Below are 16,133 nucleotides of genomic sequence, written 5' to 3'. Positions count from 1 at the left end.
CTTTCCTTCTGAAGACAATAACATTCATAGATAAGTTCTCATCCATATCAGACTACCCCATTAGCTGGAGTAGATCAACAGTTCTACATCTGAGCTGCGAATTTCAGAACACCTCCACCAGTCCACTACAATTAGGTAACATTAGATAATTAGGTATAGATTTTTCGACCAGGCTCTCACACTTGGTACAATTGAATCATATTCTCCCACTAAGAAGAAGAAGAAGATCCCACGCATTGGAATACTTTACTCATATCACTCATGGGAAGAGTCGCACCACTTAAAATGATGGTTCTGTTTCAAATAGACAACTGGTTCTTGCTGATCTCGAATAAACTCTTTACTGCCTGGTTTAAGTCACTAGAAAAAAAACATCACGTATAAGTTTGAAAACTCTATTAAAGCCAAAAAAACCAAAACAAACAATGGTGGTCTACAACTACCAAAATTGTATTACTCCTTCTTGACCAATAGATTGCTTTATCTTTCGAAATGGATCAAATCAAGCTCGCCTGTGGCTGCACCTAGAAGAAGCATTGTGTGGGAAAGTGAAAATCTCTAGTCTGCCTTTCATAAGCCTAGAAAGCATTAAGCATCATAACTGCTTTAAAAGCCTTAACATAAACACCTCTCTGACAGCCTGGTGGGAATTTTTAATAAATAGCTCATTCTTGACTTATCCCATGTAAACTAACATCTATTTAACAATCCAGACATCTGCCAGAAACTTGCTGGTCTGCGTCCTTTGAAAGCTCTGAGGAGGGGAGGTCCATGGAGGTTTCCAGAATGTCTGGGGTATAATAGCAGGCCAGAGGGCAGGCAAGCAGACAAGGAGGTGAAGCAGATGTCCAGGTGAGACCAAACTGTGAGAAACAACAACCTCTAAATTCAAGGAGAACAAGGTTACACAGGGAAAAGCAGGTAGAGGAGGTCTACAAGTCCAGAGGTTCTGGCAGAGGTTATGTGAAGACTATCCACATGGTTTAGTTGCTGTATCCCAACCTCACTGAAGCTGAGCATCTTGGCTGACGTAAGTGAATTAGATAGGGAAACAAAAACATCACATATAGTCCTTACTGCCCTATGCATTGCTAAGAAAATTATCCTCATAACTGCAAATGAAAAAAAAAAACAGTTTGTGTATTACTCAATGCAGAATTTTACTTCTAGATCACATTAGTTTGGAAAAAACGTCTGTCTCCTCGAAAAAACAAAAAAACAAAAAAACAAACTACTGGATGAATTTATTTCTTATTGGTCTGCACTGATCAGTTCCTTTACTCAGTTGGGGGTGGTCGGCTATAGTCACATTTCCCTGTGTGGCTTGCAGGTGGCTGGGGGTGAACTCTAGGTCTAAGGAAGTCTGGCAGTTTTCTGGGGTCCTAAAGGTTGCAGCTGCTGTTTTGTGGCATACGTATGTCTGCTTTGGTCGGTGGTGGTGGGTGGCTGTGAGGAGTGCTGCCTTGTAGTCTTGGGATGTGGGGCCTGGGGTGGCGGGTGGCTGGTCTCCCTTGCGCAGGTCTGGGTGCAGGGCCCAGGATGGACCAGTTGAGCGGATGGCGTCACAACGGGACCCACACACAGATTCAATCACAGACACCAAGGATACAGTTCTCACACAAGCTTTAGTGCAAAACGTAAAAGTAAACAATGGCACAAGGAGAGATTGCTTAATGTGCTGGGAGGAGAAGACTAGGGAGAATCTTGTGGCTTACTTGGCAGGAGGAGCGGAAGAAGCTCCTGGGAGAAGTAATATTGACCGGGTGAGTGTCCAGAGAGATGGGAGTGTGAAGTGAATCCAACCTGGTTTGTACAGTGATCCAGAGCAGTGGAAGGCAGGAAGGCGGTGAAGCATGATCCAGAAAACCTGAAGCAGCCTGAGAATTTCCAAAATGGTGACCAGCATCCGGGTAGAGATGCAAACTGCACACAATGTGAGAACAAGGTAAGTTAATTATAGACGTGACTTGTGAAGCAAAGGTGGCCTGTTACTAACACGGGTTAGATAACAAACTGGCGAGGAACAGATGTGGACATTGGTCTTAAATACTGCCTGTTGATACTCCTGGATCAATGACAGGTGAGCATAACGGCCACCGTGCAGGGGAAAGCACAGCGTTCGATAATGTCGACCTTAATATCCTATTAGAGCCATTAGAGCACGCTGTAGGTATTACAGGTACTGCGCTGCAATGGTTTGTATCATATCTACAGTGGGGCAAAAAAGTATTTAGTCAGCCACCGATTGTGCAAGTTCCCCCACTCAAAATGATGACAGAGGTCAGTAATTTGCACCAGAGGTACACTTCAACTGTGAGAGACAGAATGTGAAAAAAAAAATCCATGAATCCACATGGTAGGATTTGTAAAGAATTTATTCGTAAATTAGGGTGGAAAATAAGTATTTGGTCACCTCAAACAAGGAAAATCTCTGGCTCTCACAGACCTGTAACGTCTTCTGTAAGAAGCTTTTCTGTCCCCCACTCGTTACCTGTATGAATGGCACCTGTTTGAACTCATCATCTGTATAAAAGACACCTGTCCACAGCCTCAAACAGTCAGACTCCAAACTCTGCCATGGCCAAGACCAAAGAGCTTTCGAAGGACACCAGGAAAAGTATTGTAGACCTGCACCAGACTGGGAAGAGTGAATCTACAATAGGCAAGCAGCTTGGTGTGAAAAAATCAACTGTGGGAGCAATCATCAGAAAATGGAAGACATACAAGACCACTGATAATCTCCCTCGATCTGGGGCTCCACGCAAGATCTCATCCCGTGGGGTCAAAATGATCATGAGAACGGTGAGCAAAGATCCCAGAACCACATGGGGGGACCTGGTGAATGACCTGCAGAGAGCTGGGACCAAAGTAACAAAGGTCACCATCAGTAACACACTACAACGGCAGGGAATCAAATCCCGCAGTGCCAGACGTGTTCCACTGCTGAAGCCAGTGCATGTCCAGGCCCGTCTGAAGTTTGCCAGAGAGCACATGGATGATACAGCAGAGGATTGGGAGAATGTCATGTGGTCAGATGAAACCAAAGTAGAACTTTTTGGTATAAACTCAACTCGTCGTGTTTGGAGGACGAAGAATACTGAGTTGCATCCCAAGAACACCATACCTACTGTGAAGCATGGGGGTGGAAACATCATGCTATGGGGCTGTTTTTCTGCCAAGGGGACAGGACGACTGATCCGTGTTAAGGACAGAATGAATGGGGCCATGTATCGTGAGATTTTGAGCCAAAACCTCCTTCCATCAGTGAGAACTTTGAAGATGAAACGAGGCTGGGTCTTCCAACATGACAATGATCCAAAACACACCGCCCGGGCAACAAAGGAGTGGCTCCGTAAGAAGCATTTGAAAGTCCTGGAGTGGCCTAGCCAGTCTCCAGACCTCAACCCCATAGAAAATCTGTGGCGGGAGTTGAAAGTCCGTGTTGCTCGGCGACAGCCCCAAAACATCACTGCTCTCGAGAAGATCTGCATGGAGGAATGGGCCAAAATACCAGCTACTGTGTGTGCAAACCTGGTAAAGACCTATAGTAAACGTTTGACCTCTGTTATTGCCAACAAAGGTTATGTTACAAAGTATTGAGTTGTATTTTTGTTATTGACCAAATACTTATTTTCCACCCTTACGAATAAATTCTTTACAAATCCTACCATGTGGATTCATGGATTTTTTTTTTTTCACATTCTGTCTCTCACAGTTGAAGTGTACCTCTGGTGCAAATTACTGACCTCTGTCATCATTTTAGGTGGGGGAACTTGCACAATCGGTGGCTGACTAAATACTTTTTTGCCCCACTGTATCTAATAGACTCCAGTTTGTTGGAGAGTCTTCTTCACACACTGACGTTAATTATGGAGTTCCACAGGGTTCAGTGCTAGGACCAATTCTGTTTACATTATACTGCCTCGGGGAAGCATGTATGATCAGATTATTATGCATGCTTCCCATTAATGGCCTCATATTACCACATCACCCTATTAGAGCACATCACTCTCACACTGCAGGTTTCTTCTGTTAATTTGTGCATTTTACTCTGTGAGAGGAAGTTCTCACTCACTTCCTGTATTTATAGCTTCCTGTTTATTGTTGACTTCACAGAAAGGGAAAAGATGAAGAGAGGGAAGAAAACTGTTGTCATTTAATAGAAGTGCATTTTAGGGTTTTGTTTGCTTTAGTGTTGTATGTAATATTGTAAAATGTAATGTACACTTTAGAAGTGTGTGTTTTGTTGCTGGTGAAAAGTGAGTAAGAGGATGATTATAATATTTAGTCTCATGTATGTGTCTTACATGGATGACTGTATTCTATTTGTATGGACTAGCCCATTGGAGGCAATTTTGTTTGTATAGCTTGAGAGTATTTAAACAGAAGAACTTAGTTGTTCAAGAGACGAGGACCAGGTCAGTGTGCATGTGAGATTCATTTTGATTGGTTTAAGTTTAGTTATGTTTATTTGTCCAAGGCAGCTTTTGAGTTATTGATTCTTGTAAATATTTTTTGTCACAATGTTTGCAAATAAATCACCTGCTACATTGGACAGCATCTGTTTCCTGATCTTCTTCAGCCACTTTGGCCAAGCCATCTCAGTCATTTTGCAGAATTTAATTTCCTGCTCTTTTAGTTGTTCGGCTGTTTTGCAGGGTTATACAAAAATGTTTTCATGAGCTTTTGACTGAGATTCTGAGGTTTCTAAAGCTACGACTGATGTCTGTATTTAAAAAGACTTTGTGTCACATCATACTAAACCTGTTCCCAGGGGCAAGAGGGACTTAAGAAGTTAATAAGTTGTATTTGGGGAACTCCTGACTGAGGTTTCCCTGAGTCAAATCACCAAGAACAATGACTAAGGAGTCCCTGTTTCTCTGCTCCACACAGCATTTGCTGAGCAAACAAGCACTGGGCTTGAGGTTGCATGTACACACAGACCAGAATAAATTAATAAAACTCATGTGGGGAGATTGCAGTGAATGAAAAAAAATATTCCAGATGACTGTCACCAAAGCAGTTGCTAACAGGAAGTCATATGATTGTTGGGTTCTCTGTTGTATTACTGTAGGGTCTACCTTACAATACAAAGCACCTTTTGGCGACTGTTGTTGTGATTTGGTGCTGTATAAATAAAAATGAAACTGAGCTGAAAGCAGTGTTTCTGAATAACACTGAGCATCTTCTTCAGTGTTATTCAGTCCCATCTTTGTTGAGTCCTCCAGCAGTTCCTAGAAAACAAGTTAGATGCGTAAAGGTAGCATGTGTCAATTTCATGCTGACAATGTTTCCATCCTTGGCTACAGCTCTGAGAAGAGTCAAATCAGAGCCAACCCAGCTAAGGTCCAAGCAGTTCTGGATTGGCCAGAGCTAACCACTTGAAAACATCTTCAGCGCTGCCTCGGCTTCTCTATGTCTTTTATGTTGCTTCAGTTGTCCAGTCTTAGAATATACATTGGCCACGCATGTCAAAATTCACCTGTCATCCAGCCAAAGTTCAAGTTGCTACAATGTTGTCATATACAGACAACATTGTAGCAACATTTACCCATAATGTGAATCCTTAGACAAACAAAAGTCTCAGAGACGTCTGAGTGGCTGTCTGCCACCTGTCTTCAAAACAAAACTTCTCCCACTCTCCCAGTTGGTCTGCTGCATCATACCTGGAAGTGCCACGGGTCCCATATTGCACTGGATTTTGCTACCTGACTGCCTCCATCTGCAGGTAACACTGTCGTTCTCACAACTGACCGTTTTTCACACGCTGTGTACTTCATTACTCTCCCTAAGTTCCTCTCTGGCCATGAAACCCCCCACATCGGTTTACTTAGAAATAACTCAGGAAGTAAAAGTTATCAGCAATATTTTATTATCTTAGACAAATGCATTTATATGATATTCCGGTGCATACTCCATACCAGTTTTGAGTGTTCAAAAATCAGGCAGGTGGTAGTGTGCTCTGACTCGGCAGCTGTTCTTTCAAGTCTACAATCATTTTGTTCGAAGACAAGGCAGGGCATGCTGTATGCTATTCTGGAGACTATAAGAAGGATAAGGTGTTGTGGTGGCAATATTCACTTTCTTTGGGTGCCAGCTCATGTAGGGATCAGTGGAAATGAAAAGGTGGATAGGTTGGAAAAAAAGAGCGTTGACTAAAAATAGGACTGAGATGGCAATTACAAGCAGTGGATCTGAAGCAAAAGCTATTGTTTGGAGGCAGGTTGTTAAGGAGTGGCAGACGCGGTGGGACTCGGGAAGTAAGGGCAGACAATTGTATCATCTTAAGAAGGAGGTGGCAGAGAGTAGGTTGTATAGGGGTAATAGGAGAGATGAGGTGGTCATTACCAGGCTTAGACTGGGACATTGTGCATTAAATAAAACACTACAGATGATAGGAGAACATGAGACGGGGCTTTGTGGAGTGTGCCAGGAGGAGGTGGAGACAGTAGAGCATGTAATACTGCGGTGCAAGGGTTATGATGTGGAGAGGTCAGTTCTGCAGAATAGGTTGACGGAGCGAGGAATTGGGGAATTTAATCTAAAGAGTGTGTTGGAGGGTAGTAGGGCACAGGTGAGGGAACTGGTGGGGTTTCTGAAGGATATAGGTGTTTATGAAAGAGTGTAGGGTTTTTTTGTTTTTGTTTTTGTTTTGATACAAATTGTAAACTCACTGTCTGACCCATACTCCGGAACAGTAGGAGGCGGTAATGCTCCTTTACGTTGGTTGCCAACCGCCGTTAAACACAAAGAAGAAGAAGAAGACTCCATACCAATTGGTGGCGGTAATGCACCAATTCGTTGTTTGTCAACAGCCAATGAATACAAAGAAGAAGAAAAAGAATCAGCAGAATATCGTCAAGCATAGGAACTCGGCTGGAGCCACTTCCATCATGTCAGGATAGAAAAGCAAACAAACAGCAGACAAAGCTCGGTCGAACCATCCTTTTCCGAAACGGAGTCTTTACGATGGAAGGCGAGGAGGAGAGGGGTGTTGTTCGTGTCAAAGTCAAGGTGGGAGAATGATGGTTTCTTTGACTTCCACATAGGCTGCCAAAGACTGCTAACAGCGAGCAATCATATTATCGCATAGGTTAAATTGGCTGTTTAGACAGACACGCTCCCGCGTTAATGTTAAACATCGAAAATATGCACTCCGTAAACTGGATGTTTAGCAGTGTGCCATAACAGAGGGGGCCTCTTCTATTTATTTGGGGGTTTTCGGTAGAATTGCTTCTTCTCGATGCCGATCAGTCATTGTCCCTGTCAGTTTACACTGAGTAAACCTGTAATGTACACCTGACACGGTTATCGGTCATAACACGTTGACAATATCCAATGCAAACATCGGGCTGTCACAGAGGTGAGCTGACGTCACTTGCCTGCACAGAAAATGTGTGCGTATTGTGCCTGTAGGTATCCCCGGCGGTGTTGTTTCCCCTGCGTCGGGAGCACGTCCGGTTGACTCCGCCTCCATTACAAACAGCGAGACGTGGAAGTAGCGATGTTTACTTTAGTGCAAAACTGAAAGATGACTGTCGTTACAAACAGAAAATGATACATTTATTGTTCTCACTTTATGAGATTATTTTAACAAACCGACGACCTTTTGCCCGATAATCATTTTTATCCTCCTGTACCTTCACTGCATAAAGAGCTAAAACTCCAAAATTTCAGGAGTAGCTGGTCATTAGAAGAAGTGTTTGTGAACTAAAAATCAAGAATGAGGGAAACTCTTTGTCCGTGATTTGGAGAGCCCAGTGGGAAGTCTGCCGGGGATGCCGTGGCAGGACAGGTGCACCAGCATTTTTGTTGTGTCAATTGTTATCTGCATCAAAGACATAACAGCTTATAATGTTACGAACCTTTTTGCTGTATGTTGCACAATACTTCAAAGTTTAAAGGTCATAATATGACAAACTTCATGCAGAGGAAAGAAATGTACACTGTATACCCTGCATCATTTAATTATACTGTTAAATTAATGGCCTTTTTGTGACACAAAAGAAATTCATAATACTGTTATAGTTGCATAAATAAAAGTAGGGTAGAATGTGTAGAAACTAAAAAGCTAGTTTCTACACATTATTTCTATCACATTATCAGATATCAAAAAGGTTTAATATTCGAATGCACATTTGAACAAAATGTATTCAAATATTGAACCAAATAATAATGTTGATTGATATAAAAACCAGAAAAAAAATCCCTTCATCCTTCAAGCTCGAGTCCTCTACCAGAGTCTTGGGAGCTCAAGGGTCCTGCACGGTATCTTTGCTGTTCCTAGTACTGCGCTCTGCTGGACACCACTACTGTATCCGGTTGGTCAGCCATCACCAGTTTATCCGCCTGTATCTGAAAGTCCCACAGAATCTTAACTCGGTCATGCTCAACCACCCTAGGGGGCGTATCCAATTTTGACCTCGTGACGTCCAGGACATACAGATGTTCCTGTACACTATGCCGGCCACTTGGTTATGGCGTTCCATGTATGCCCTGCCTGCTAGCATCTTACACCCTGCTGTTATGTGCTGGATTGTCTCAGGGGCATCTTTACACAGCCTGCACCTGGGGTCTTGTCTGGTGTGACAGACCCCAGCCTCTATGTGCTCAGTTCTTGTTCCTGTGCTGCCATGATTAGTGTCTATGTGCTGTCACTCCAGCTTTGTCCAGCCACTGGTAGGATTTCCAGCCACTTCGTCTATCTGCCGGTGGTACATACAGGGGCCTTTCCTTCATGATGGTTCTTCTTGCTCCACTTCTTTCTTAGGTTTCTGCTGCCTGAGCTGTTCACTAAGCACACAGTCAGTTGTGGCCAACTTCCTGATGTACTCATGGATGTTTGTTGTCTCATCCTGGACGGTGGTTCAGACACTCACTTGCCCTCTGCCTCCTTCCTTCCGCTTAGTGTACAGTCTCAAGGTGGTGGATTTGGGTTGAAACCCTCCACACATGGTAAGGAGATTGATGTAATCTCTCCAGCATGTCTTGGGTTTGCCTCGGTGCCTCCGTCTGGTGGGCCGTGCCCAGAACACCTCACCCAGAAGGCGCCGAGGAGGCATCCTAATCAGATACCCAAACCACCTCAACTGGTCGTGCTCCTTTTCCAGCTGAGGACCACAACCTCAGATTTGGAGATGCTTGTTCTCATTCCCGCTGCTTTACACTTGGCTCCGAACTGCTTTAGTGCAAGCTGGAGGCAACCACCAAGGCCACATCATCTGCAAACACTGTTTTTCCCATGTGAGCGTTGAAGTTTTCCAGTAGAATGACAGAAACACTAGATGGATCACCCTAAAGCATCCCACTCAGTGACCCCAAGAAGGCTGGCTAGTCTGAACTGTCCATTGGTGCATAAGCACAGATGACAGTCAGGACCCATTCCCCGACCCAAAGGTGCAGGGAAGCAATCATCTCATCCACCAGCAAAAACCCCAGCATACTGGCAGCAAGGTGAGAGAATACAAGAATACCCATACCTGCCTACCACCTGTCACTGAGACCGGAACAGAGTCCAGCCCCAAGCTGTGCATTGAAGTGAGGCTACTGTAGCTTTATGTATCTGTTAACCTCAGGCTTCTTATTCACCACAGAGGTTACATTCCATGAGTGTGGTCCCATGACGCTTCTTTGGGCTGTGCCTGCCAGCACAGATGGCATAAGGCCCGACCCCCCCAGACGCTCACCTTTGAGCTCCCTCTCCAGGCCTGGTTTCAGGGTGAGACCCCAGTAACCCTTTTGCAGATAGAATAAACAGTCCCTTGATTTCTATTCTTTTCATAGGGGTCGACTTAATCGTGCTTTGTCTGGCCCCTCATCCAGGACAAATTTGCCCTGAGAGACTGTAGCACCCCCTAGGCAACCCCCCACCCCCCAACAACAGAGGATGATGTGGAGCATTATTCCATTAATTTTATGTGTTTTGTATGCTTTACATTCAAATAGACGAATTATTATGTATTTTGTTTTATAATTATTTTACAGTTATGGTCTAGTAACAATGCATTGTTTTTTATTTTATTATAGGGTGGTATAGTATCCCATTGACTTGGTTTGTATCTCTTATTCTCCTACCATGGTTTAACCACACCAAGAATGTTTGTATGTTTACATGTTTGTCAGTGATGAGATTGTAATATGATTTTTATTTATTTATTTATTTTTTCCCAGAAATGTGATGGGGCACTTCCTGTGGAGTTTCGCTCCTTTGCTGTTGATCCCCAAATAACATCGCTGGAGGTTTTGCAGCACATACTTATCAGAGCCTTTGATTTGAATGGGTAAGAATAGTCAGAATGGCCAAACAGACTTATAAACAGAGAAGTGCCCAAAGAATTTATCTAACATTGTTTAAATATCTTTCTTGAATTAGGAAGAGAAATTTCAGCGTTGGTTACCTGTCTCGCGATCGCAGCGGGGCTGAAATGTATATGTCTCTGGTCTCTGACTGGGATTTGGATGTTGCGTTTGTCAGTGCAGCCAGACCATTTCTGCAGCTCAAGATGGATATAAAACCTTCTGAGGACAGTAAGAACACCAGCAACTTAAATCAAGACTGAAAGCAAAAATGTTATAGATTTCTAATTTATGATGTAAATAATATAAATTTTAAAGATCAAAACTACAGTCTGTGGTAGAACATTTTGTTACCCATCACATCCAAACTTTTAAAAGTCTGTTTGCAGAAGAGAAATGATTACAACAAAGAATACCTCTTTCAGATTGAAACCAGGCATCAAAACGTGACACAGGAAGGACTAAAACACTGTTGCTGTTAAATCTGCTTGTCATTATTTCACTGCAGGCCCTGTTTTGGAAGACTGGGACATCATAAGCCCCAAAGACGTGATTGGCTCTGAGCAGCTTCTCACAGAGAAGACTAGATCCTTGGCATCTGCAGCTCTTCCCTTCACCCAGTCTCTACTGTCCCAGGTTCCTTTACCTTTCCTCACTCTGTTTAACCTAACCACACTCTCTGAGCCACGTTTTTGCTGATGCACCTGTTTCTATTCTGTTTAGGTGGGCCGGACCCTGTCGAAGGTCCAGCAGGCCTTCAGCTGGTCTTATGGGGAGGAGATCAAGCCTTTCAAGCCCCCTCTAAGTGACGCTGAGTTTCACAGTTACCTTAACGGACAGGGACAGTTGACCCGGCCTGAGGAACTCAGACTGCGAATCTACCATGGGGGTGTGGAGCCGTCGCTGCGGAAGGTTTAGCACCTGTGTTTGATTAATATTGTATATGAGCACCTTGTACGCTCTAAACAAAATAATCTGGTTATTATTTCTGGTTATTATTTAAACTGAACAAATTCTCGTGCTAATTCTAGCTATCCTGCTATCCTAGCTCTCCCTCTTGGCTGAGAGTTTTAACAGTCAGCCAGCTTGCAACCAGATTTGAACTGATACGTTCAGTCATTTGCGATTTTTGGATGAAAAGATGGAACTTGAAGGACAATTAAGAACATATATGTGCAATTATAGAATTTGTATTTTATGACTTACATTTCTCAAGGATTAACTCCTCTGTTGTCCTCTGTTGGGTTAGGTGGTTTGGCGTTACCTCCTGAATGTCTATCCAGATGGACTTAGCGGACAGGAGAGAATGGACTACATGAAGAGGAAGACGAGAGAGTATGACCAGCTAAAGAGAGAGTGGACAACCCGGGTTAGTCATGAGGACCTTGAATTTATCCGTGGAAATGTTCTCAAAGACGTCCTGAGGACGGATCGAGCTCATCCATACTATGCAGGCTCTGAGGATAGTCCCCATTTGACTGCCCTCACAGATCTACTCACCACATTTGCCATCACTCATCCACAGGTTTGTATTGGCGCATTATCTGGAACGCAAATCTTCTCCTGCAGTCTGAATCTCTTAACCCTCTGTATCCACAGAAACGCCAGAATCTTGGCTAAAAGCTCAACAAACAAATAGAAGAGCATGTAAACACAAATAACATAAACACAAAGCACGGATTCCCTGTTTGCAGAGTCGCAGACAAGTATGTAACATTGAAAGCCGGCATCTCGCAGATTCCAAAACTGCAAGTTTCATCACGCTCCGACCAAAATTCACTGAACCAGCAGCAAAAGAAAACCAGACCACGCTTCGAGTTTGAAAAATAGTAGCATGAATTTTGTCTTACCTTTGCTGTTTTTCATCTAAAACCTATTTTGTCACTGTTAAAGTTCATTAACTAAATAACTCCTTCTCCTACAATGCCTCAGAGAAGTTTTTCATCAAAGGAAAATCACAATTTTCTGCCCGTTACAGAGATTACTGTCTGATAGTGACGGCACGTATGAGAAGAAAAGGAACAAACCAAGACAAAATAACAAGGCTGATATTTTTCTTTAAGAAAAGACTGATTTGCATGACTTTAGCTTTTCTAATGGTTTGCTCAAAGCAATCCAGTTTTGATTCCTTTAAAAGTATTTTAATGTCGGCTGTTTTAAGGAAGAAAGACCACAGTCTTAAATGATACATTTGATGATTGTGACATGACATATAACGTGATATAGAAATGTGTTCTTTGTGCAAACTGTCATCTTTTGTAACGTTTTGCCATTGTGTTGTTTTTCCAGATCTCTTACTGTCAAGGCATGAGTGACATTGCCTCCCCAATACTTGCAGTAATGGACAACGAGGCACACGCCTTCATTTGCTTTTGTGGCATCATGAAACGCTTAGAAGGAAACTTCCGGCCAGACGGGCAGCTCATGTCTGTTAAGTTCCAGCATCTGAAGCTCCTCCTGCAGTACTCCGATCCTGAATTCTACTCTTACCTAGTGTCCCGAGGAGCTGACGACCTCTTCTTCTGCTACCGTTGGCTTCTTCTGGAGCTTAAACGAGAGTTTGCGTTTGATGATGCTCTAAGGATGCTGGAAGTTACTTGGAGCTCTCTGCCCCCAGATCCTCCTGAAACTGAAGTGGAGCTTCTGGGACCACCTCTGGAAGCCAACGAAACAATGTTCAGCAACTTTGAGGACAAGACGGTTGAGGACTACTTTCAAGATAAGGAACAAAAAGAGAAGCAGCGTCGACGGCACATGCTGCGACCTTCAAGAGAAGAAGCAGACATGAACATAAATGCCATCGCTGATGAAATGGACAGGCAAAGCGTGAGCTCGGACAAAGCAAATGTGGGTGACGAGTGTGATATCCCTCAGGTAACCATGGCAAAGACAGATTTGAAAGGTGCTCCCTTCGAGAGGCAGACTAGTTTTGGGGAGTTTAAATATTATACTGCCCGAAATGAAGACAGCTTTGATATGGAGGAGGTTGAACAGCATCCTCCATGTCAACAGGGTGCAGTGGTTTCAGAGTCGATAACGAGCATCCCGAGGCGCCAATCCACAACTGACACTGAGGAGGACACGGGAGAGCAAACACCACTGTTTAAAAATTTTGATAATGATGTTTCTCCACCTCTTTTCCCAAGCAGCCAACCCGTCTGGAAAACTGGCTCCTCTGTCTCTCCCATGTCTTCAGTGTCACCATCGAGTTGGCCTGGTGTTTCTCCAGACTCTCCTCCAAAGTCCACATCACTATACGTGAGCAACGAAAGTGAGGCCTTACCAAGAGCTGGCCTAAACGTGTCAGCTTCTTCTACTCAGTTGCCCAGCAGTACACGCATCAGTTCACCCACAACCCCCACTGCACGGACATCCGTCAGCTCTCTTTCTACTGCTCAAAACAGATCCCTGCTGTCTTCACCCATTTTGTCCTTTGGAAGAGGAACATCTTTGTCTGGTTCCAGGTTGTACTCAAACAGTCTCCTCTCACCTGGCAACAAATCCCCCAGCAGCGCTGCTAATACGCCCAGTTCTCTAAAAGCCGAGACCACTGGCATCAAGCCGTGCTCCTTGCCACCTCCTCAAGAGTTTGGTAAAGGCAACCCGTTCATGCTGTTCCTGTGCTTGTCCATCCTGTTGGAGCACAGAGACCATATCATCAAGAACAGTTTGGATTACAATGAGCTAGCCATGCACTTTGATCGCCTTGTGCGACGCCACAACCTGAGCAGAGTGCTGCAAAGAGCCAAGGCCCTGTTTGCAGAGTACTTGCAAAGTGAGGTGTGGGACTCAGAAGAAGGGGATGAGGTTAGCTCAGACTCTCCAACAACAGCTACTGCTACTCAGCACTCCCCTTCTTCAGCCATCTCTGCTAAGCCCATTTACAGCCCTTTAGCATCTCCACAGTTGTCATCTCCAAACTCAACCTATAATTTGGCAAACACCATTCCTTCTCTGATAGCTCAAAATTCCTTTTCCACCAGTTCCTGATTCTGTTGTACATCACTGGCCTCCTTTTCCGGACTGCTTAGTGGATTCAGCTCTTTCAATTCTGTCTCTAATTAAATACATATATTCCTTAAGGTCAGTGTAATATTTTTCATTTTTCTTGCTTGTTCTCTGGAAGTCGGGATAAAGAACCTAAGAAGCCTTTTTTCCATTGGGGTTGCTGATTCTTGAAGCTCAGTAATTTGGGGATCTGATATTTGACCCTGAGCCTGTCTGAATCATACACTTGGTGCATTTAACCCGTGTTGCCACTTTTATCATGTTTGTTTACAATCTGATTTCCTCTCCAGGAAGCCATGGAAGTATGTTAATTAAAACACGGGAGTTCAATTATTTAAAAACATAATGGGATGGTGGTTTCTTGAACTCATGAGTCAAGTCTTTGCTTTCACTCATCCCGAGTGCACGAACCACTGAATAATTGCAGAATTTGTATGTTTTGTTTTGTTTTTTGTTTGTTTGTTTGTTTGCTTGTTTATTGTTTTTTTTTTTTTAAAATAACCTCAAGTGTGACTTGTTACTCATAAAATAACATGCTCGATAGGGATGTGACCCTGTGACCCCAATAATTTAATCCGATAATCTAAATTCTTTTAGTTTGGATATTTTAAATAAGTGTGTGTGTGAACAAGGAGCCACTCGCTGACTATTGAGTTGGCATGTTGTTTCATTTCTTTGTATCTTCAAAGCAAACATGCAGAAAGGCATTTGCAGTGACATTCACTGTGCTCGGGAGCACATGGTACACCATCCAGGACTCATTTCTGCCTGAAATTGCTTCCTGTTGAAAGTAGGTTGTCCTCTAAAACACTCACTTGAGGCAACTAGTTGTGAACTGGTGCCATACAAATAATATTGAATTGAAAACATACTTGGCAATATTTGACACATAACACGACCATAGCTGCATACTTATTGGCCAGTAGTTCCTCATAGAGTAGCTATGGTCCAGATGAACTGGTTTACTTATTACAAACATATAGCTGCTGCGTATGGTCCAGTCTCTGCTCTTTAGACGTTTTCCAGTCAATTTCTAGTTCTTTCTAATTCATCTTGGAGTTGTAAGACTAGCTCACCATAACCACAACCTACCCTATACTGGAGCAGACAGTATGAAGGCGTAGGTTCTGATGTTGAAACTGAGATGGGGCCGCTGTCTCTGATCCAACCTCTGCTAAGCCGCTGTTAAAACAAACAGCTGTGACGTCTCTTTAAAACATGTTAGCCCAGGACAAAAACTGGCTGCCATGCTGTGAACATCAGTGTGGTTTCAGTCTACTTTGTACAAATGCCTTTTTATTAAGAGACCTTGTGCTGGGGTCACAAATTAAAACTACATCAGTAGTAAAGTAAGTACTGCACACTGTAAATGTGTTTATTGAGTAATGTTTAATTTTAGCACTTTGCTCATTGCTCTTTTCCAAAGACAGTGTTTTATGAATGTACAGCTCGCATCTTCTTTTGTCCTTTTTGGAGGGAAACTAAGATCTCACAGAGTGAACGCGACTAACAGCAATCAATCAAAAAGCAGCTGAAAGCTGTCAGGACACGCCCAGGAGGATTGGCCCTATTTTGTTGTTTTGGTTTTTTTTGAGTTGATTCACAGATTTATTGATCACATTAGATATGTGCCTGTGAAATCAAAGCTTGCATTGTGCTAGCTCTGATATAAACTCCACTTTAACAAAGCTTACATTCATCATTTTCTGTTATTGTTTGTGTCAAAGCAGTTATGCTCATGCTGTGGTTATAAAAGGTGGTGATGATATTCTGGTCTTATTTTTTACCAGCTCAACATAGGTGAAGGGAAGCAAAATACATATTTATGT

At 43.2% G+C, this 16,133-nt stretch overlaps 1 protein-coding gene across 3 annotated transcripts; it reads left to right on the top strand.

Moving 5' to 3' along the window:
* Positions 1-6,843: 6,843 nt before the first annotated feature.
* Positions 6,844-14,784, top strand: tbc1d25 (TBC1 domain family, member 25). 3 transcript variants are annotated; one of them, XM_085394398.1, is made up of 8 exons: positions 6,859-7,014; positions 9,594-9,718; positions 10,171-10,280; positions 10,373-10,527; positions 10,805-10,932; positions 11,020-11,208; positions 11,546-11,821; positions 12,586-14,784. In XM_085394398.1, the coding sequence occupies exons 2-8, from the start codon at positions 9,620-9,622 to the stop codon at positions 14,284-14,286; spliced, it is 2,658 nt and encodes an 885-aa protein (XP_085250524.1). In that variant the 5' UTR covers positions 6,859-7,014; positions 9,594-9,619; the 3' UTR covers positions 14,287-14,784. The 3 variants fall into 3 exon arrangements, with proteins under 3 accessions (XP_085250526.1, XP_085250524.1, XP_085250525.1); XM_085394399.1 differs by lacking the exon at positions 6,859-7,014 and adding an exon at positions 7,021-9,453; XM_085394400.1 differs by lacking the exon at positions 9,594-9,718 and having other exon boundaries at positions 6,844-7,014.
* Positions 14,785-16,133: the final 1,349 nt, after the last annotated feature.

This window comes from Rhamphochromis longiceps, linkage group LG20 (assembly GCF_057381845.1).
Source record: "Rhamphochromis longiceps isolate RC_006_pf linkage group LG20, R_longiceps_female_GT1.1, whole genome shotgun sequence".
NCBI lineage: Eukaryota > Metazoa > Chordata > Actinopteri > Cichliformes > Cichlidae > Rhamphochromis > Rhamphochromis longiceps.
This window is presented reverse-complemented; position numbering and strand designations above follow the sequence as displayed.